Source organism: Macrobrachium rosenbergii, chromosome 34 (assembly GCF_040412425.1).
Source record: "Macrobrachium rosenbergii isolate ZJJX-2024 chromosome 34, ASM4041242v1, whole genome shotgun sequence".
NCBI classification, from domain to species: domain Eukaryota; kingdom Metazoa; phylum Arthropoda; class Malacostraca; order Decapoda; family Palaemonidae; genus Macrobrachium; species Macrobrachium rosenbergii.
In genome coordinates, this window is record NC_089774.1 from 6,864,751 (window position 1) to 6,888,289 (window position 23,539).

The following is a 23,539-nucleotide window of genomic DNA, read 5'->3' on the forward strand; positions in this document are numbered from 1 at the left end:
CAAATTGATTGTTTCAGGAAAAGGGCCCAGGTTGTTTCTCACTCTGTGGGATCAATCTCGTGGTCTTTCAGTGATGGAATATATATATATATATATATATATATATATATATATCTATCAGGAATACATTTATGAAAAATCATCAGCTGATGTATAACTAATAATATTGTAATAAGTTACGTAACTTACGAGAAGTACAAAAAGCAAACAAAAGCAATAGTGTGTGTGCGATAAATGAAAATAATAAAGATATGAATGACAGAACAAGAATGAGGTAAATAACAGTAAAAGACGTTAAAACAGAATATAAAAAAGCTATCAAAGGAAATCAACTCCTACCGGCGTCTACCAGCTGTTTTTTTTAACCGGGCAAAAAACTAGACTAAAAACATCATCATAAAAAGTAGTTTCAAACAAAGAAGACGAAGCAGCGCAAAGCAGCATCAATGCACAAACAATTCCGTTTCAATTCAGTCTTTAAAATGTAAGAAATAAACAAATAAAATGAATAAACAAGGCCAAAAATCTCCATATGTCCCTTCGTCACAATTCGAGTGATATCGACTTGGTAACAGACTACTGTTAAAAAAAAAAAGGCTTGACTTAGCAATCGATGACATAAGCATAATCTTTTGTAAAATATCGGTCTTTTGGGACTTAAAACACATCAGACTTTATGAAAATATAAAAGACTGGCATCTAACACGCCTGTTGACGTTAGGAATCTGCCTCGTTTACGTAATGGAAAGGATAAATTTGTTTTTTATTGTTAGTTCCTTTATGCTTTTTACCCGCGTCTTGCCTCCTTCAAGTAATAGAGGCATCTGTCGTTCGAATCTATTACGGTGATTCTATGTGAACTTGGTGTAAATGATCAGTACTGTCATAAATATAATAATTAATTGTGATTTATAATTATAAATAAAAATCCTATATTTAAATGTAATTGAGAATCAGGATAGAAAGCAAATAAATAAAATATGAATGAACTTCGTCGTATCGGCCACGCATTGAGACACTTTATTTCGTCTGCTTCTTGAGACCAACACGAAGATTTTTAGTAAAATTGAACACATCTGTACTAATATGATTATTTGGATGAGATAAATTCAATTATAATTTAATTACGGCATTTATAGACTGACAGAAACGTCAAAAATCAGCCTGAAATAAAGCATATTAGTAAATAAGCTGTTTGTTTTCATGAAAAACAGCGCAAGCGCACCCCAATCGAGTCGCTGTAAAGATGCGGTAGAGCAAGGCGTTGTAAAGATTGAATAATATATGTGTAGAATGATATGTAGATAAGATTTAGATATATATAATATTTTTGGATATTATCATTGTATTTAATAGTATATTTAGCTGGTTTTTAAGTCGGGAAACCGCGAAAAATCCGACGTAAATAACCCCCACTCGCACGGAGCCCTCCAGCGTTACTGGAACTCTCGGGTCTACCATTTTGTTATGTGCATCAAAGTCAAAATATCTTGTCGTGAGTCCAGCCCCCCCGCGCCGTAAGATGATTTTATCGCTCGCTATTGCGTTAGACACATGAAGCCCAAACAGGAAGAAGAATTAAAGGAAATGGTGGGGGGCTGCTGCGTATGTTCGGACGAGAATGGCTGGACGGAGAATCCTCTGGTATACTGCGACGGGCAGGGTTGCACCGTCGCCGTTCACCAAGGCAAGGCGATGGCCAGGGTGTTCCTCCTCCTTTTGGCCCCCTCTCCGGGGTTTGGCGAAGTGTCCGGGAGTGTCCGTTTCTCGCGGCGGGGGCGGCGGGCCCTTATATGCCCCCCCGGGGGCGGTGGTTGGGGTTAGGCGCGAGGGAAGGGAGGAGGTTGAGGGACCACCATTAAGATGACCCCAAGTGACGTGTTACGGTTTACCGGTGATTTAAAAACCCCCCCTAAACCCCACTAACCCCTCTTTGTACTGTGAAGTAAACCAATAATATGGTAGTTTGTGAATTAATGGTCGTTTTATCCCAGATACGTCCCTATTTACTCTGTAGGGTACCTAGGTTAGTTTAGGTCATTCGTGCTGACCTCAGCATTATTATATTCCCCTTAACCTTGATGTTCCCGTAAGGTTTATCACTGATTCCCGGCATCTAACTCATCTAGTCAGGCTAGGCTAGCCTAACCTATGATTCCCCGGTGCTTACGGAGTATTTTAGGTTAGGCAAGGGACCCTGACGGCATAAATCGAATTTACGCTCGCCGTTGGATCGATAAACCTTATTTGCCCAAGTGTGCCCTTAATTCCCCAATGGCGAGGTTACTCTCATTAACCAACCTAACCTATTCTCTTTAATGCCACTATTAAGATATCGGCTATTGGGTATGTGGTATTCTATTAGCTTGGGCACTGTTTAGACTTTTCCACCAGGAATTGTTGTAGAACAAGACTACTAATTTGATATAGTTTAAGGGACTGTTGTATTTTGGGTTAGCCTAAGTGGTTAAATTTGATCAATTTTGTAAATTATTACCAAGTGAAATATTTACAGATTAATAAATATTAAGATTACTAGGTTGTAGTCTTGCCGTTCTATATGATTTACACCAAAGGTCTGGTTAAGTAGGTTAGGGTTGGTTATAGATCCAGCACCTAATTTTAGTTAAGGCATAATAATCGGTCAAATTCCAACGTTGTCCGTTCTTTTCTCCCTTTATTTTGTCTAAACAGCGACCGGGTCGTCCTTGTCTATAATAAAATCATTTCCTGGAAATGAATATGCGTTGGTCTTTGAAAAATAAATCATTAAAATAAGGAGGTCTTGGCGAGGTAATCCTTGTTGCAATTGCATGAAACCTTTCGTAGGGATACGTCAAGTACGTCCATTGGGTGATTCTCGCTGAGGTATTTTACCATATCCTCCACCCCCCCTGTTCTTGATTTTCAAGGTCAATGTTTGCTAAATACATTTAGTTAACATATTCTTGTCTTAACTTCCAGAAATATTTTTAGAAATATTTCAGTACATTAAAAAACTTGAATGATTTTATGGCTTTTGTCAAGAAACAACAAAATTCAGAGATAGGGAGCTGGTGTTTCCATCTTGAGTTGCGGACATGATTACGCTTAATACACATGACTTGCATGAAAATAATGGATGTATTTATATTTCGTTTAGCGTAGGTAAAATTGGCAAGTGTTACTTGAGCTGATTCTGGTTAAATCTCTCCACAGCTGGTAATAATGACAGAACAACCAACCTTGTTTTGAGCATTTATTGATCATTGTAAATATTTATGTAAGCAAATATTCTATAGCCCTTGTTGACTCTTCAGCCAATTGTCGCAATGGTGTGATAGTGTTCAGTTACAGCAACAACAAAATTTTGGCTTTGTCGCGTCATGAGTGGTGAATGCTAGCGAGATTTTGGACCTAGGTATGAAAAGTGTATGTACAGGAATGTGGATATCAGTGGGAAACAAATATGTACTTAAGATACGTAAAGATAGGTTTTTATTTACTGTTAATGCAGTGAGTTTCCCTTAATTGCATGCTTTTCATCCAAGAAAGGCATAGTGCTGCAAAAGTGATCCTTCCCTGAGAAACCACGTTTTTTTTTTTTTTTTTTTTGTATTTCCCTGTCAGAGTACTTGATCACTCTTACATAATTGTATTCAGGACTGCTATACTCTCTGTATACAGCAATCACACAGAACTTTCGATGTTTTCTGCTTCTTCGAAAAACAGTTGTGCATGAGCATGTTGAAAATGATCATGTGAATGGCTTAACACACAAGCCACAAAAACTTACAGTTGGGCTGCATTTGACATTTCATAAAGAAGAGTGCTTCCAATTCATGACTTGCAATATAGTGGAGGGTACCTCTGCTCTAACATATCATGGACCATCCCTTTTCCCACATCACCCCATTCGTTTTTGTGCATCGTTAGGTCTTGTCGAGTTGTAAACGTAAGGTTTGTTATCTGATTGTTGATATAAGTGCCCTACCGTCGACAGTAGGTTATTCAAGGGCCAAAATATTTCAGGGCACAAAAATCTTCTAAGCCATGACAACTTAATGACACAGAATTGACTGTCTACCACCCCACTTTCCAAATAAGCAAATAAAGTCGTATTTATATGGCATCATAGTAGCCAGTTTTCGGTTGTTTGTCGTGAAAACATAGACGCAATAGTTACGCCAGTCGAGTATTGTATCTGTCACATTAGGCATTTATCAGATTTCCTCTTATCATCTGACAGTAACAAGGTGTTTGTTTGGTTCAATTTACAGACCCTATGTTCCCCTTTAATCCTTCAGTTCCCTGGTCTTTGAACAGTAATGCCTTTGAATCTGTGCGTGTCATGCTCGTCCTTGTTCTACTTGTTCTACTTTGCTATATTGACGATAGCAGGGTTTGCTTAAACCATATATATACCTGTTGTCACAAAAGCATCATATAAGTGTTTTAAAATATGCAGTAATTGCAGTATAAAAACAAAGCCTTATGTCTTTTAACTCTTTCCATATAATAATAATAATCATGGGGTGAAATCAGCTGATCAGATGTAAACAAAGCAGGCTTAGATAAATCAGCTGATAAGACGGACAAATCAGCTGATTGGATGTAAATATAAGAAGCTTAAGATCTTTTAATAAGATTTGAATTAGGAACACGTTTTTGATATTTGGCATGCATTATGTGACTTCCATTGTTAACTTTCATTTATTTTTACTACTACATTTATTTTTACAGTTGTAATTTTTTTTATTTATTTTATATGCATTGTGTTATGCTTTTATTTAATTACCTCTTAGTTTCCACATTTTCAAAAATTTCTGGGGTAAACCATCTGATGCCCAAAGCATTCCCGATTAGTATGGGCAGTCTGCATTGTTATTTGATATTTGAAAGGCTGATTAAATCCATTATGAAATGCTAGAACTCATTGATATTCAGTGTAGAACCTTCAGATACAAATTGTTTAGCTTGAAATACCAATATGTGATGTGCAGATTTTGATAAAATCGCTGAAACGTCCATTGGTTGCTTTTTCCAGTCTCTTCGCTCCGTAGTATATCTTTCCATGTATCTTTCCAGTTGTGTAGGTATGGACCATGCTGTGGTATTATTTCTTGTTAATTTAAAAGGCAGAGCATTCAGTTTTTTTGTCGGGGAAGGTTATTCTTTTGATTCAAGGAAGGTTCGAACACACTCCCGTGAATGTACTTTATGTTGACTACTTTGTCCTTTTGTGAATGCCAGTACATCCCCAGCCATGTTTAACTTCATTTTGTTACGTTCCTCTACGTTTTCCATGTAATATATTGGTTAATATGTCATTCCTGTGTGCTGTAAGTTTCCCAAGTAGGTTTTCTCCCATTCATCCATCACTTCAAAGTTATTGCAGCTTTATATTGTTAGCGACTGAATGGTTTTTTAATGTACCAATCACATAATTACCGTATTCTCATTCTCTGACATTTACCCCTTATTGCCAGGGGCCGAATCTCAAGTGACATTTTTATTGATTTTTTCTCCTCTGGTTTCATGTCATGGAATATATTTGTGCCACAGTACATTGTGTCCATTTCACACGGATCATCATGATATTCCTGAGAGTAGGGAGGCCAAAACATGCTAGAAGCAGTAGATTAGTTGGCTTTAGTTACTGAACTGCAGTGGAGACTATGAACTCTGTCCCTGGCTCCACTCCCAACTAGCATAATCTTTTTTATTTTATTTTTGGAGTTTTCCAGCCAACTCGAATCAGTTTTTTATACTTTATAAAATATCATAACTTCAGCGCTCTGTGTTGTCACATTTTCAAACAGAATGCCCTCAGAAGACGAACTAATTACAAGCTCTGAATAATATCAAAATCTTTGAAGTCCATTTTTTCAGAATGGGGAAAAAATGCCTTACGCCATATCGTCAAACTAGAGACAATATGTGGCGTTCCGTCTTTCTCTTATCATTTCATCCTCATACCCTTATATCCATCCTTCTGTCAGGAGTAGAAGATTGACACTTTCACAGATGGAGCATTTCCTCTTTCTGGGAGATGAATTGGTACCCTTGGTGCTCAAGAGATATTGAAAGTACAGTCATTATTTGATATTACTTTTGCCATGTCAGGAGGCCTAGGTACCAAAACTCTTAGAGTTGTTCCTTTCTATTTACCACTGTAGACTGCACACTTCGTTCTTTCTATAAAGGTTATAGAGACCACTTCCCGTCCTTTTGCTATTTCTATAAAACTTTTTGCTGCATGCAAATAACTTGTTACTGTTGTATCCTTTCTCGGAGAAAATATCTTGGCATGGACACCAAGAAATACTACAATAGGAACTCTGCAATGCAGAGACCACAACTCACTCTCAGTTCAAACTCCCAGTTGTATGAGAAGCCAAAGAGTTGATTATATGCCAGATAACTTTTCCCCAGTAACGTTTTGTTACATCCGATTGATATTCCAGCGTTATGGGCTAGCAGTGGGTTAGAACCTCTGTGTACTCAGATGTTTTAGGAGGTCTGGCCTTTCAGTAATTAAGACTGTAATACTGTATAGCATATACCTTACAGCAAAAAGAAATAGCCTAGGTATTCATATTCTCCATCGTAATGTTTCATGAACTTCAATAATTTTGTCGTACTTTTTCTCTCAAGATGACTCGGACGAGGAAATGACCACATTTTTTATTCATTGTCTCCCATACTTTTTGTCTAACACTATTGTGAAGAACCACATCAACTCCTTGCTTGGTACCCCCTACAAAGGAAAGAATATAACTCCCTACTGGCACCCAAAACTCCTGATATTCTCACCAATACCCCTTGCAGATGTCCCCTAAAAATACCCTAAGGACTCCCCAGCAGAGCTAGAAAGAGGAAGTCATGTGCCACAGTCCCCTCTAGAGTTGAAAGCAGTCATTTTGTGTAGTTCGTGCCTGTGATTTTGAGTGTGTTCCGTTATAGAGAAGGACACACGAGTGAATCTGAACATTCTCTTGGCAGTAGAATAGAATTGTATTGAAATTATTTTTGCCGTCATTTAGGGAAGAGATTAGGAGTCTATTGGAAAAGTTTGTATTATATAGACTAGCTTTTCTTATTTTGGAAGCCCTTTTGATTACCTATACTATTTATTAACAGCAGTAAACTTGATAGTGAAGTTTTTGACAGAGCTTTCTTTTAGCAATGTTCTCCATACTCCTCATTTTATTCTCTCACAGCTTCAAACAAGCAGGTCACTTGTTTAGTGAGTCTTGTGCTGCTTGAAAAGTGCTATGCACCTTTTTATTTTTGGATATTATCTACAGCAGTTATCATTCATTTATCAGTGATTCTGTTCAGTTTGAATCTGACCTCGTTGTTTCTTTTGTCAGAATTGGCTCTGTGTTCCCTGGAAGTTTGCCAGTAATTTAGGTTTTTGTCATCTTTAGAATTTTATGTTTGTTAGGAATGATGCAATAGGCTTACTTCTTCGATACCTTTATAGTGGTGAACTTTCCGAACATAGGATGATTAGCAAGTTGGGCCTCGATGTTATTATTATTGAGAAGATTATCCCTATTCGTATGGAACGAGTCCACAGGGGCCTTGATTTGAAATTCAGGCTTCCAGAGAACATATGGTGTTCATTAGAAAGAAGTAACAGAAGGTAATGGGGAATACAGAAAGATATGAATTAAATTAATAATGATTTAAAAATGTGAATGAGTTATTAAAATACAAGGAGAATTGTCTTCTTATAGTAATGCATTGCATTTTTGCATGAACTTTTGAAGTTCAGATGACAAGTTATCCTTGAGGAATGAATGACCTCTGGAACTGAGAAGTTCGAGAACATTTTTCTGAAGTTAGCAAAACCAGATTTTATAAGTGATATTTACTTGTGGCTAACTGTTACATATTATGAGGTAGTGGGGAATGATCTTTTACCAAACAAGTAGGGCCCATTGCTAACTGGCTGTTTCTACAGATAAACCAGTTTAGCTTTGTCGACATTGATCTCATTTGAAGATCTGAAAGCGTTGGCCACAGGACATAGAATGATGATCACTTCCACCTATTTCGTTCGATGGTAGTGTTTATGTCAGAGCTGAAAAATGTCTTTCATTGCAATACCAGTATTTTTACCAGCAAAAATTTGGTTCCTAATTATCCCAAAGGAGGAAATTTGTGTCATTTAGGCAAATTTATTTCGCGTTTATCGTGGGCTTCCGCTGTATTCTGTTCTTTGAAGAAAATGAGACTTCCGGACACTTCTAAGATACCTTTTAAAGCCTGTTCAGTTGTTACTATGTATTGATTCAAGTCCCTGTTATCATGTCACATTGGAAACCACTTAGTTGTTGAGGATTCACACCAGATAATGTTGATAGAAACCTGTTGTAAATTCTTGATGACTCCTGTCCACGCCATCATTAATTTCAACTCCTTTCTATTGCAGCATGTTACGGCATAGTCACGGTGCCGACGGGAGCCTGGTTCTGCCGGAAATGTGAGAGTCAGGAGCGAGCCGCCAGGGTTGTAAGTAGCACCAATTACCGTTTGCCGACTTTCCGAGGAAGAGTCTCGGATAACCACATAGCTTTTCTAGCCGTTACAGTAGAGCACTAGGACGGGCGTTGTGCAAACAAACGTCCTTGATCACAGCTTCTAAGAGTTGACTAGTACAGTATCTTGAAATCTCTTTTTGAGTCATTAGCTTTGGATATAGTCTCAAACAATTTTATTTTTATTTGGTCATGAAACCGAAGTGTCAGTGGTAGCTTCCCATAGGAGCAATAGACCTCCCCACCTCTAGGTAAATACCCTGTGGTTGCACTCAGTTATTCCCTCAAAGCAGTATTCAGTAGGTCTCTGAAAACGTAGATTCCCCCCTCTTTGGTGTTCTCCTTCTCTGTTCATATCAAAACTCACAGGATTAAAGAAACATTTGCATATGTGTCCATTTTTTTAATTTTTTTTTCCTTAGGAAAATGATGATTCTCCTAGTTATTTTTCTTACCCGTATTGATCGTGTTAACGGATTTTGTTGTTCACACACCTTTTGTGTCCAGGAAAGTTTGCACTTTAGTTGTATTCCTTGTTGTGGGACATAGGCAGACTTTGGCTTTGCAAAAAAAAGGATTTTTTAAAATTATTTTTTGCCCCTCCACCAGGGTATGAATGCCAATGAATAAGTTGCTGAATAATTTGGGGGCTAAGGACTGTTTCCTTCCGTCCCTGACTCATGAGAACTGCACTGTTTATATTACTAAATGTTTACAAATCCTCTCTTTAGTTTTTAATTTTTGTCTTGCATAAACATCCCATTTAACTGATGCCTTTTGTTTAGCTTTCGAAAGCAAGTTCTGAATGGTTCGGTGTTATGCTTCTTCGTTCTTTTAACCACCCACTCAATTGATTCGGTTTTCGCTAGGCAAAGTAACTGTTGACGTTTGTAAGAAGCGGAACCACGGTACGAGACGCAACTTCCGCCACAGTGCGAGAAGAGGGATTTTGAGTGTTTGGTTACTTGATGTAAATACAATTTCGCCTGCCAAGTGATCACAGAGAAATAAGCGAGCTTTTGCAACCAATGTTTAAATTTGTACCAGTTCACCTCTCAGATTTTCGTTCCTTTGTTTTTTAATTTATCGCCCAAATCACCTTCGTGCGCACAGTCTTCCAAGGGCTTGCCGTGCATTCCGCTTGATTTTATTTTCTTGTGAAGTATGCCTCGTGAATCCTCTGCACAGCTTGGAGAGCGAATCGGAAGTCGACTGACCTTTGGAGCTCTCGTACATATTACCCACTGCGCTGGTTTTAGTTCTGTACATTAGACATCGTTAGCTACGCGACACTTTGCTCTGATATACACTGCTTATTACTCACACATTGATCAGCTATATTAATCTCTGTGGTAACTTCCTATAGCTTCACTTTTATGTAAAATCTTGATTTTAATCCACCTAGTACTCTGTTGGAAAATAGTTTTTCATTTGAATATGAATAACTTGTAAATAAAATCAAAGGTGTAAAACATCTCGCAGATTTTTCATGTAATGAGGCTTCGTATGTAGTTTAGTTCTCCCTGGGTTCTGTTGTCTCCAGATGTTCAAGTTATAGAACGAAGGATGTAGTTGCTATTGGCCGGCAAGAATAAACGAAAATATTGAGATTTCGTCAGTAAGTGTCGTGACGACTTGGTTCTGTAAAAAGATAGTTGTCATGAAAAGTGTTAGGCACAACAGTCCCAAGTTTCTTACATATGTAACACTTGAACTGTTTTACCTACAGACAGTTTTTCTGACCAGAGAACAATCATTAGGAGTAGGTATTATGACCAAATAGTCGATACATTCTCACCTCAGGAGGAAAACTAGGAATTTCTTTAGCTAGAAGGAGCAGTTTCTCTACCCACTACCAAGTTGAAATGTGAATTTGCATTCTCATTTATGTAGAGAGTCTTAGATAGATTTATTTTTGGCAGACAAAAAGTCCTTTGTTGAAACCGTATTGCCTATCTAGGATTTAATTTGAGTACACAGTGTTGTATTGTTCAGGCATTTTTAATTATTTCACTGAAAAGGCATTTTGAAATGGTGGTTGGTAGGAGTGATGATGGTTTAATAGAAAGAAATTCACTTTGTTCCTCTGAGAATACAAACCTTTGCCGTTTATACGAATTACTCGGCAAAAGCTGGCTTGGTTGTTGACGTTTTGGAGTGAGGTAGTTACCTGGTGGCCTGTGAGTGAAGGGATGGAAACTCTTCCACTCACTCAACTATCAGTCGCTTTCTTCTTCTGCCCCGCTGTCAACATGTCCTTGCTTTGTTAGACTTAATCATGGCTGTTATTGAAGGTGTTCGATTGGATGACTGGCCTGTACTGTAACTAGGTTGTGATTGACAAGGATGATATTGACTCATTCTGAACTGGCACAGTCATGTCTTCTATTTTCTGTAGTGACCTGGACTGTTCTTGGCCTAATCGTAGCTCAGAGCATGTTTGGCTAATGTCTGTCCTGCAAGTACCACTCTACATTACTCTGTCAGTGGCTATGCCTACTTGCCTAGGTAGGTGAGTGGGGGGCCAACCTAGCTGGTTATTCTCCTGGTTCTAGGCCTCAAGACAGATGAGGTGATTGTGTTCCGTTATCTTTGGTGTTTTCAGGTTGGGAACTGTTTCTGTGCATCAATCTAGGCACTTGTCAAGGTCTTTGGAGCAGGCAGTTGTTGGTTTGTCATGTTTTCTCGATCTGTTTGGCTCAGGGACATTCTCTGTTGGCAGTGGTAAACCCAAGGGTCCTCTGGCTGCAGAACCATTGCAGGCTGAGTTGGAGAGGCTCTTTTGAGAGGCTATTAAGCTCATTTGTGAGTGTAACGGCTTCTGGGAAGTGACTAGGACCCCTCCTTGGCACCCGTTGCTCTTGATTAATAGCACCTTGGGTTTTGGACTTTGGGCTTTGTCATTGTAACAGAGACCTGGAGCCTTACTTGTGGTTTCGTGGAGGAGGTGGACTGTAATCTTTGGATCAGAGAGCTCCCTCCCTGGTCACTGATGCTGTTGCAGATACACTAAACCCAGGATAGAAACCTGCCCATTACTTGGGACACATCAGTCTGGGGACTGATGAACAACCTTCCCTTGGAACATTTTTGTTTGAAAGGGCTTGCTTTCTCAGATGTCAAAGCAGGAGCCACGGAGTCAGTCAGTCCCTAGCTGCAACCCCTTTCATACCTTGTACTGCACCTCCTCTCATATTCTTTCTTCCATCTTATTTTTTTCAACCCTCTTCTAACAATTGTTTAATAGTGCAACCGCGAGGTTTTCTACCCGTTACGCCTTGTAAACCTCTTACTTTCAATTTCCCGTTCGGCGCTGAATGACCACATAGGTCCCAGCGCTTGGCCTTTAGCCTAAATTCGATATTCCTTCCGCCTCCCATTTGTCCCTGTTGCCGAGAGAAAAAGTGGATGGGTCCCCCCCCCACCACCTTGCTCACCTGTTGCTCGTTAATTACCTTGTTACCAAGCTTAAATGGCTGGGCCAGCTTTTGCCGATGTAATCCGTATACTATAACACTTGAAGGTTTGTTTGTCTAGGAAAAATGGGAGTTATCTTGAATTTGTAATATTTTTAAAAATTATTTTATTATTATTATTATTATTATTATTATTATTATTATTATTATTATTATTGTTGATAATTAAAAGCCCAAGTAGTGTTAAAAATATTTATGTACGGAGTTAATATTTTTAAAACTTCTGTGACTTAATTCTTGATATTATAGCCTTGTTTCATTATTATTATTATTTTATTATTATTATAAGGGGAGAACAGAAAGTCTCCACCAGTCACTCACAAGACCAGTGCTTCATGTATACATGTATAATACAACACTGAATGACCTCATAGGTCCTGCTTGGCTTTTGGCCTAAATTCTATATTCAGTTCAATCCATGTACAAGTATTTTCCAGAAGATTAGGGAGAGCATTATTTAAAGTATGTGCCTTCTGTTCTATTTTAAATCTGCTGAAAGCGATGACAGAGCGATGTAGGTTAAGCAAAAAGGTTTTGAGATTTTTGTAGGTTGAACTGTCGATATGCGAATGCTAATTGGGACGTGACGGGTACTGTATAGTAGGACCGTAGAATCTCTCTCTGAATTTTTTTTATTACTTGGCTCCTCTAGGTTAATTTATGTGGTTAAATTATGTAGGAAGGTTCCTCATTTCTCAATTTGTGCAGTTTATATGAAGACATTACTGGAGACAATAGAACTCCCCTTTGCTAAAACATTTCAAGTCGGATATCAGAACCTCACGTTTTGCCCCTTTGAGAATCTGTACATGTTAATGCCCTCTCAGATTCTTGGTTGTCTGTACAGGTCATTATGATACAGTATTTACTTTTCCATCTTTAACAAGAGCCCTGTGAAGCCGGTCAACCTATTTATGTCTTTTATTTAAAGATACTTCCACAAACTTTATGACTTGAGAAAGTACACCTTGTTCTTTAGACAGATACTTGGTGCATTTTGGCAATTTCTGTGTTTTAATATGAAATTTATTTTTTTATTATTTGTGTGGAACTTTTTATAGCGATAGGCTGCATTAGGTATTAACGTAGGCATTACACTTTCAAGTTAACTAAGTGTTCTTAGTTACTTGTAGGAGGTGTACAGTGAAAAGTGAGATTTAAAAGTGTTATTCTTTGTATTTATTTTTGGTGTAGTGGGGGATATTTTAAAAGTTTATCAGTCCAGGTGAAACTATTAAACTACTTGCCCGTGCTCCCAGACAAGCCTTGTCCCCTTTTATTTTGAACTTTCTATTAATAAAAATGTTAAAAGCAAGTTTGAAAAGGTTAAAATTCAAACAGTTTATGGCTTGCTTTGATGAGATATTCTGTAAGGCAATTGAGAGTAAAAAACTTAAATGGGTTGTTTTACTTTGGCGAGGGATTCAGTATATTGCAAAAGGGTTTGTACAATAAATGTATACTGCATGGTTGCATGCAATAAAAGTTACAGGACCTATAAAAACAAGTTGCACAAGGAATGTCCAATTATGTAGCAACATCTCGTAAACTCAGTGTGTCGCTTGCGGATAATTTTTCTGGTGACAGATGTTTACCCAATCAGAAATCACTCTTAGTTACGAACCTCTTCGAGTTGCAGTTCTCCAAAAAGATCGTACGCCATTTTTCAAGCCTTTGGAACCATTGAAATTTAAAGTTCCCACACTTTTATTAATCACAGCACTGATTCCCACTTGTCACTTTGTAAATCTCACTTTTCATACGATTGTTTACAAGTAGGTGTTAAGAAATTAGGAGTGAGAGTCTTATGTGAGTATACCTACTTTCAAACTTCTGTAGCAGTGATACGTATCTTCGGAAAGTTTTTGGGTTGCAGAAATTCACTTACTGCAGATTTGCTGCCTTTCAAAGGAAGTTATGACAGTATCAAATGAGTCGTACAATATAATTTTTTATGGAGAGGGTAATTTACTCTATATTTTTGTCTGACCGATGTTTGTTTCGTCACAGTGTGTCAGTCATCTAGCACTGTATATGTATCCATGTTCATGATCAGGAGTGTCTCCATATTCATGTCCTTTTTGCCTGATGAACAGAAGTAAGGATAGGCATGCATCTATCTCATATCTCGTGTATTTTTAAGTCTGCGTCAGCGTCAGCAGTTTTATCCAGCCCCATTCTAACCGTATTTTCATTATTCAGTATCTCATTCAACGTTCATTTCATCCAATTTCACTAAATACAGTACGGACAACTTTTATTTTAAAAGCTGGTACCTTAAATAAATGAATTTGTATTTATTGGGAACCAACAGTTATTGCAGGCCAAGTGTTCCTTTGATAATTATTCCATCTTCACTTTCACTTGTGCTTAATTCCATTTCATTCATCCATTCATTGTAAACACAAAGTGTGTTCGTGGGTTTTATAAGTTTATGCCAACACTGTTCCATCCATAGGCTCAGTCATCCACTCTGATTGTGATTTGGACAAGTGATATTGATTGGTTACGATGAAAAAAAAAAGTTTTAACATCAAACTTATTCCTTAAACAAACCTAGCATCGTTTATCTTTCGGCCTGATTTCCAAACTGCTTCCAAACTACGCGAGAAACGAGGTAGGCGATTGATGGATACCTGTTGTGACAGGTGACACATTCATATGTGATAACTAGCTGTGTCAACAAAATACAGTTAAGTGTTGAAACTATGACTCATGTTTATTCCAAAGCATTTTTCACTTCTGAAAGGCAGCAAACCGTAGTATGGAAGGTATTTGTTTTACCGAGCCAGAATGAGAGCATACTATGATGGCAGGAAGTTTATTGTTTCAGCTCTGTTTTAGATTACAGTACAGTGAAAACTTTAGCGGTATAAAGCTTTTCCCAAGGAAAGCTTTGGTAATTGTAAAAGAAAAGATTATTGTGGTATTTTAAAAACATTCCGTGAATTCTGAAAAGTTACTAAACAATTTACCCCGGGGGGGGAAGGAAGAAGAAAAATCAGAAGTTGTTTTACAAAGCAGTAAACTTAAAGAGGACGGTAAGAAGCGTGTAAATGACGATAAAAGATGCAAGTGAGATTTTTTGTTTATAAAAATACATTGAATGACAAAAGATGGAGCCAAAATTTTGAGTATTGGTGAGGGTAATATACTGCACACAAGGTTAAGTATTGCCTTACCATTGGATTTTGTGGTGTCGAGAAATGAAATAAGGTTTACAGTTAAGGGAATGCATGTCTACTTAGTTTATCCGGAAGGAGGTACTTAGGGCCACAGATGCCTACGGGGTTGGCAGGGCAAATTTAATACAGTGTATGCATCCTAGACACTAATTGAAAGACTAGGTTGACAAATCCCTTGGTAGTTAAGCAGACCTGGACAATTTTTTAGTATTATAAACCATTACTTGTGAGTTGAATATAGCCTGCTACCCATTAGGACATGAAATGAAGGATAGCCTGTCACCCTCTAGAATTACGGTATAATTTTTTGCCATTTGTTTCATAAATCTAAATTTCTCTCTAAAAATGAAAATCTTCAGGACGTGACCCCTTTATGATTTATGTTTTTTTTTTTTTGATAAATGCTTGGCAATGGTTATATGTGGGTATATTGATTCTCAATAAATAAGAAATTGGTTTAGATTTCCTAGGAGAGGAAGAAGTGTTTCTTGGCCTGTATGTGTTTGTCGTAAGGTTGTCGCCGCCGGGCTTGCGCAATGCCATGCAATGGGCTTTTTAAGAGAATTTCGGTCTGTAGAGGCCTTCCTGTTTTGCTCTCATTTGGCGTTTTCGCACAGCCCTCCCCTCGGAGCATTCCGCAAGCCCGGTTGCGAGTCTGTATCGCATGCTCTCCAAGAATGGCACCTAAACTCATGCTCTCCAAGATACTGTCATCATTCCTCTCCTTGTCACCCTGTTATCCCAAACCCCACTGACACCTACCAAAATGGCCGCTTACCCAGAGCTCAGGCGGGAGGCGCATTTTTTCGCAGAGGTGCGAACTGTGCCCGAGCAAAGATGGAGCGCTCAAACGGACTGATTCCGGCGGCTGGGCGCATGTGGTGTGCGCGCTTTACATACCCGAGGTCCGGTTTGGGAACGTCACTACGATGGAACCAATCATGCTCCAGCTTATACCACAAGAAAGGTTTAATAAGGTGCGTCCGAAGCTGTTGTATCCTTCTTCTTCTTCTTCTTATCAGATTAAGGTAGCCTTATGCCAGCACGTTTTTTCACTCGTAACACGATGTACGTTCGTCAGCAAGACATTCCTTATAATTGAAGAGAGTTAATAAGGATTGAAAACTAAAAATTAGAGTTACTTGAATTATCTCTGAGGTTTAGTCATTTTTATAGTTGAAGAGAGTTAATAAGGATTGAAAACTAAAAATTAGAACTACTTGAATTATCTCTGAAGTGTAGTAATTTTCTGTATGCAAATATATGAGTTTCGCATGTTCCAAATGTTTTAATATTACATTGATAAATGTGAAAGTTGTGTTGATACACTTTGTAAGTTTTTCATGCATTTATACAGTACACACACCATTACAACAAATACATTTTTGCCTTTGCAACATACGTATTGCCCGTTCCGTGAATGTTAAACTAATACTTTATGAAATGAGATTTTATGGAACTACCTTTTTCTGTCAACAGTCATGCTACATTTGCGAAGAAAGTGGAAAGGAAAGCAGAGCAACGATAGGAGCTTGCATGCAGTGCAATAAGTCAGGCTGCAAGCAGCACTTTCATGTCACTTGTGCACAATCTATGGGCCTACTGTGTGAAGAAGCAGGGAACTACTTGGACAACGTGAAATACTGTGGTTATTGCCAGTACCACTTTTCAAAGTTGGTTAGTCAATCGTGGTCCGTCACCGTTCATTATTCTTTGGCATATTTTTTCTCTGGTTTAGTTCCTTTGGGAGGTGTAGATTTTTTTCCACAATGTTTAGATAATTTAAGAGAGTAGGTTTTTGTTGTTCAAAGTCTTCAGAACTGTGAGTACTTTTTGCCATTTAATACGTATTTGGCTGAAGTTTTTATCAGGAGTTTGGTTGTAAGGTTTCTGTTGCTTGTTTACTAAATCTTCTTTTCGATCGCCCTCCTCAGAGAAAAGGAAGTCACGTGAAAACCATCCCTCCTTATCGCCCAGTCCCCCACGAAGCAGGTGGGTCTGATGACGATAAAGGAACCGGAGATGGCAGGGATCCCAAGTTGAAGAAGAAGACTGGACGTCCGCCAGGCGCCATAAAACCTTCCGGTCGTGAAGGAACGCCCGGTGGCAGCTCATCCGGTCCCCCAGGGGTGTCGGACCGCCAGGACAGAGGTCACATATCCTCGTCCGAAAGTACCTCCATCGCCCCCGGTAGCTCGGGCCTTGTGCTTTCAAGTTCTGTGGTCAATAACAAGACGGAGGGGTTGTCGAAACTCCCTGATCCGAGTTCTGTGAACAGTGCTTCCCTGACTGTTGCTGTAACTAAGCTCAATCCTTCTGCCACACTCAACACATTCACGTCATCAAGTTCGTCGTCGTCCCACTCTCTTCCAACTTCTTCCCACGCTCCTACATATACTACCTCATTGTCATCGTCGGTGTTGACAACATTTTCTCACATAACCTCCTCAACAACATCACCGTCAACTACCTTAACATCGTCGTCATCCAATTCACTTACCTCCACACACTCGAGCATCATAACCACGGCATCGTCATCCGTTGTAACGACTGCACCGTCACCCTCCCGAGCTAAAACTTCAGACTCTCACCCGCACACTACAGGTAGCACGCCTCACGAGAGCCCGAACCAGGCTTCCGTTTTGCCAAATCAGAATTCGATAACGGACGAAAAAGATAAAGACAAACAGCAGGAAAGAAACCGAAAGTTGAGACGAAACGGACCCAGAACTCCAAGTGGTAACAGTAACTTTGGTGATACAGAGTCCATTGTGTCAAACGAGGATACACAAAGTAGTGATTTAGTGTTGAATATCTGTGAAGAGAAAAATTTAAGTGCAGAAAAAGAATCAAATAAAATCTCTAGTAAACCTCCCCTAGACTCTTCGGACGATGGTGGAAGTTTGAACGTTCAGTACACCCCGAATATATCGTCGTCTAAAGGGACCTCGGACCCATTCACACCAACGGCGTCAGACTTTGCCTCTAGTGAGCAGGGAAAGAGAGGGAGGTGAGCTTGTTAATATATTTCCTTCAGATGTTAAAAGTGTAGAGGAGGCTCTGAAATTCTTCTCGTGCCCTGTTATTTTTTTCCTTTGTTGACATGGAAGTTTTTCTTCCCTTTTGTTGTATTGCAGGTAAGTTCCTTGGAGAGTTGATGTTGCAGTTTCTGTCGAAGGTTGATGCCTCAAAGTTGAACTGTCACATACTTATGAAGTATTTATAGAAAATTACGTCAGACATGTTTCATCACTTCTTATTTGTAATGAGCAAACATTCTAGTTTAACAAGCCTAAAGGTTAGGAACTTCCCCAGTAGGGGTTATAGTAGAATATATGATTTATTTGATGGTATCAATGGCCATAAACCATTGAAATACTGTATTTGGTTACAAAATATGCATAAGTTAAATATAATGCTATACTGAGCCTATTAGGTTGAAAATCAAGCCGTTTTTTGTTTCTTTTTTTGTGAGATTCAGAGGAAAGGGAAACTGCTTTCATCAAAGTGAAAGGTTAAGATCCAAGGTCAGGGAAAACAGAACCAAAATAGGGAGAGAGTTCCAAAGTCTGGCATTCATCGTAGGTTGAGTAAGATATAATGCATAGTTTTGGAATCATCATCAGGAAATGTTCAGTTGCAAATGATTCAGTCTTGAGAAATGGAAGATTTGATGTTTTCAGAAAGAACATTTATGGTACAAAGAGTTGACTGATATGCACAAGGTATGTAACATCACAAAAAGAACTGAATACTTGAGCAAACTAACTTGAAAATTTAGGTATTATTTCACCTTGGGTGTTTCAGGTGGTACAAATCATGTTTTTTTATGTAACAGTTTTTCAGGTTGGAAGCCAACATAAATTTTTGTACAGTTCCTGTGAGCCGTAACCATACAAATAAATTTCGGCTCCTTGATATTTCCAGTGTACTTAGTGAGTGTATTGTACAGTTCATAAGTGAGTGTTTGTAATCCTATAAAGTCCGTTAAAGGATTATTACGAGAGTTTTGCCAGACAGAAAATTGAGTCAAGATTATCAACTGCCTAAGTTCAGGCAAAGAGAGGTGTCTCAAAGTTGTGTGGTATTGGTTACTAAATGTTATTTCAAAGCATTTTCATTATACAGACGCCACCCTACTCGCAAACAAGTTGCAAACAAAAGTACAGAGTCTCTTCTCCTTCAGATCAAATAGCCAGGAGAGAGGTCGGAGAGCAAAGCGCGGCATCGGGAAGAGAGGGAGACCGGGAGGTGGCCGCGAGAGCGGCGGACGGGACTCGGGAGCATCGTCGCCCGATTCCTTTACCTCAGAGTCGGCGCCGAAGAGGGGGCGAAAGAAAGGAGATAGCAAAGAGTAAATGTTTCATTCAAATTGTTTGTTCGTATCTTATAAGATTAACCATTAGGTTATAGGTTGTAAAAATGCTTAACGCGTTTCGTTTAGGGTTGTAAGGTTCGAGTGTCACCAGGAATTAGCTGTGGTTACTTTTGTATAATGTACAAAGCTGATGTTTTACTGTAGTGGTACCACTCGGTACAATGTGTGTGTCATCCTTTCATGTGAGTATCCCTTCCACAAAATTATATTCACAGCAGGATGTGGGCCATAGTGCTTTTCATTTGAAACTCAGTGGCAGTGTTCATACCTCTTTCAGTAGGTCTGCCTTTTATTGTGTTAGACTATGTAAGGCTGTTAGCTTGGTATTGTTTTTTAAAAGTGAGAGGTGTACATGATTCTTGGATTGCGGATAAATTCCAGACTTGTACTCAGATACTATTGAACAGAGTGTACGTATACCTCTGATATTGTAAACAGGTAAAAACATTCAAGATGAAAACCTTTGCATTATTCAGTTTACATATATGGCTCCAAATCGTCCATTGTAGCATATATTGCTATCGTGTAGTAGTATTGTTGTCTTGAATTAGATGAAGAATGCTGAGTCATGTGTCTGGACTCTCATAGGACTCTCCTAAACCATTGGTTATGTATAAGGTGCTGATTAGAGCAAGTTAAATTTGAAGCAGTGTGACTTCTAGGTGAGAAGGGACCTCAAGTAAGAAAAGGGCAGAAAACTTGAGCTGTGGTTGAAGGAATGCTGCAAGGAACTTCAAGTACCATCTAAATGGCTTTTTGTAGATCAAGTCAGTTTCCTATCTTAAAGGTCTTTGTCTGCAGCATTGTCAGTTGCTGCTATAACAGTTTTTCAGGTGTAGAATTTTCAAAATTATTTTTAGAAAAATTTTCTTGTGAAACAAAGTGTATTGGAATAGATTTTATGACCTCTGCTTAAATGGTGAGATAAGGTGGTTCTGTGCTTAATTAGGCATTGATGAAAATGATTCTGATAAAACAGCACTTACTATGCTAGATCAGGTACTGCTTAGCTATTGTTCATCATCTTAAACTTTTCTTCTTGTTTGAAACGTGAAATGAATCTCTCCATTCTCTTCTATCTGATATTCATCATGCCTGAATGCTATCAGGTGTATTTCTTCATCTAGCCCCTTTTTCCATGACTTCTTGGGCCATCCTACAGTTCCTTGTTCTGCTGCTTCCATAATGAAAGCATTTCTGATCAGCTGTTCCTTCTGCCTTCTTATAACATAGTCCAAACCATCCCAGTCTTTTTTTACAGCAGCTGGTTACCTGATACTTATTGGAGGAAGCCTTGAAGGTCGTCAGGACCTTGGTGGAAAAACTGCCAGCCACCTCTTTCGTTGACCCCGTAGGGCAGTAGTGGTGTCAATCGGTGCACTAGAGGCATTACTGTAGGTTCTTTTCAGCATCCCATTTGGCCCCTAGCTACAACCCCTTTCATTCCTTTTACTGTACTCCATTCATAGTCTGTTTCTTCCATCTTATGTTCCACCTTCTCCTAACAGTTGCTTCATAGTGCAACAGTGAGGTTTTCCTCCTGTCACACCTTTCAAACCTTTTACTCGATTTCCATCCCAGTGCTGAATGACCTCATAGGTCCTAGTGCTTGGCATTTGGCCTGAATGTTCCATTTATGTATTCCATTCCATTCCTCCTTCATTGATTGGTGGTAAGATCAGGCTAATTACCTTGACATTGGTCCACAGAATTCCACAAGAGTTTCTGCTATTTCATAGATGACATTTCAGAGGATGAGCAGAGGCAGTGTTCTGCTGACAGTGATGGTGGGAAGGAAGTCGGAGTTCCAGACCACTTCATTAGTCATAACAGATTTACAGATGCACCACTTCTGTTTGCTAGTCATAAGTTAGGGACAGACTGAAAATGCAAATCAGAGGGTGCACTAGGTACGTGCAAAACTAACTTTGTACTCGGAGTATAATCTGTACTTAGAGTATAATTCTTACCATATGACGAATCCTACAGTATGGCCCAATGTGAATCTTAGAATTTTGATCCAGTGGTGTTATTAAAGTAATTTTTAATAACATTATTGGGAGTCCATTCCAAGATTGCACTTTCACAAAATGTGAAGTCAGAATGAAAGCAGTGGTACAGTGCATTGCAGCATCTCCATCAGTACAGGTTCTTCCTTGGGGAAAATGTTATGTGCTTTTTTTCCAAGAATGACTATCTTTGGGTTCCTCAGTGACATTTTGAGTGGTACTGCATAGGTAAAATAGGAGGTTTGTATTTAAACTTTTCCGAGAGAGGGAGGGTTACTCCCAGGATGGGGCCTTTTGTGGTTCTCTGTGGTGTAATGGCCCTTGGCCCGCACTGGTATTGCTTTATGCCTCTTTATTGTCATTTGTTCCTTTGGCTTTCATCCCACCCAACCATCAAACTTTATTACCTATACTTTGCAAGGTGAGGTATGAGGTATGGTTTTACCCCCTATTTGCTGACAGGCCTTGTGTGTCAAGTCTTATGGAATTAGAGAAGTAGTATTGTATACTTGTATGGCAAGACTCCTGTTAGTTTTATGAGCTTTATTCCTGAATGTTTGTTTTGAGTGCTCTCTGACCCTTTAATTTAGTCTCCACTATTGTTTTCTGTATTTATTCATTGCCATCAGAATTTATTGCAAAAAGGGAACAGCAACAAAACTAACTGGTCCTTTGGTCCATAAACTCTCCCCCATACAGGGAACTATGCTTGCCATTTCTAGTTGACAAATAAGTAATGTGTTGTCATTAGCTACAGTATAGCCAGTTGTTGTAAAAAAAAATGTATAATAAGAATTTAGATTTATGTAGAGGTGTATAGACTCAGTTGATGATTGACTGATGTCTGACGTTGATTAAAAGTTGCTTGCATAAATTAAATGTGAAACTCCAACTTCAAATATCCCTAACATTACTTGCTTCCAGGTGTGTCTGCCCTTGAAGTTTCCCTGATGAAAAAGTCAGAGCTTTATAAATTTACTTGATATGGAAGCATTGATGTGACTTTTTTGTGTATATTTTTTCAATGTGCATTATGTTCAGAAGGCTTTGTAATTGTTTGTTATCATCTAAAGATACAAAGCTTAGGATAAACTTGTTTCTTCAGGCCACTGTCTACAGTCATCACAAACGGAGTAGGTGCCAACACACTGCTGCTCGGCAATCAACTCAATCCGACCTCTGCCGACGCTCAGAAAATGACGGACACGCTTCATGCGGAGTTAGAAGCACATTCCATCTACAAGGAGGAAGACAAGATATCTACGTTGCTTGTCGGTCCATCGTTACCAGGAAAGAAAGAGGTTAGTCATCATGCGTTGTTATTCAGCCAGATTTTTGCCTTGATGGTCGGTAGTTAGGGTCTTTGTTGAAGGATATTTCCAAGCTTTTCTTTCTATCTTTAAGTCTTCAGCTGAAATCCCTTATGGACTGCGTCAACAGACTATAAACCCAAGAGGGCCCCAAAGGGTAATCACCCTGTAGGAAAAGGTGTTAAATAGATATGTGGAAATAGAATTGCTCCTACCCTAAGCATTTCGAAATCAGAAGATTCCAAAACTGCACTTGGCAAACTATTCTATCTTGTAGTTGTAGCCAAGATAGAACTAGCAAACTGAGTAGTGTTGAACCTGATGGTAGAAAATAACACACTGTTTGCTGTTTTCTAGAATAAAATTTATTACTACTTGCAGTGTGTCCCTTCACTCTCCGCTTCATTGCTTTCTGTCCTTTTTCCTTATTTGGTAACTTGAAGCTCGATCATGATCTAATCACCTTCTCCTATGGAAGAACAAGTACTGATATGGACGCTGTGTTCTGTGTAAAGTGCAAACAACCAAAACTTTTATGACCAGTCAAGTTTATGACCAGTCAAGTATGACTATTCCTGCCACTGTTTTTTTGTACTTTCTCCAAAACCCGTGGTCTTAATGAATGATAAGCTCTGTGCAGTAATGAATCTGGT

General features: G+C 38.8%; 1 protein-coding gene across 1 annotated transcript in view; it reads left to right on the plus strand.

The window, feature by feature from the left end:
• Positions 1–1,425: 1,425 nt before the first annotated feature.
• The window catches only part of LOC136856133 (protein AF-10-like), a 40,100-nt gene continuing 17,986 nt past the window's right edge, over positions 1,426–23,539 (plus strand). Inside the window, 7 exon segments of the mRNA XM_067133785.1 lie at positions 1,426–1,687; positions 8,423–8,502; positions 15,972–16,166; positions 16,669–16,866; positions 17,124–18,199; positions 19,376–19,543; positions 22,682–22,877. Coding sequence (XP_066989886.1) covers positions 1,555–1,687; positions 8,423–8,502; positions 15,972–16,166; positions 16,669–16,866; positions 17,124–18,199; positions 19,376–19,543; positions 22,682–22,877 — 2,046 coding nt within the window. The 5' untranslated portion in view covers positions 1,426–1,554.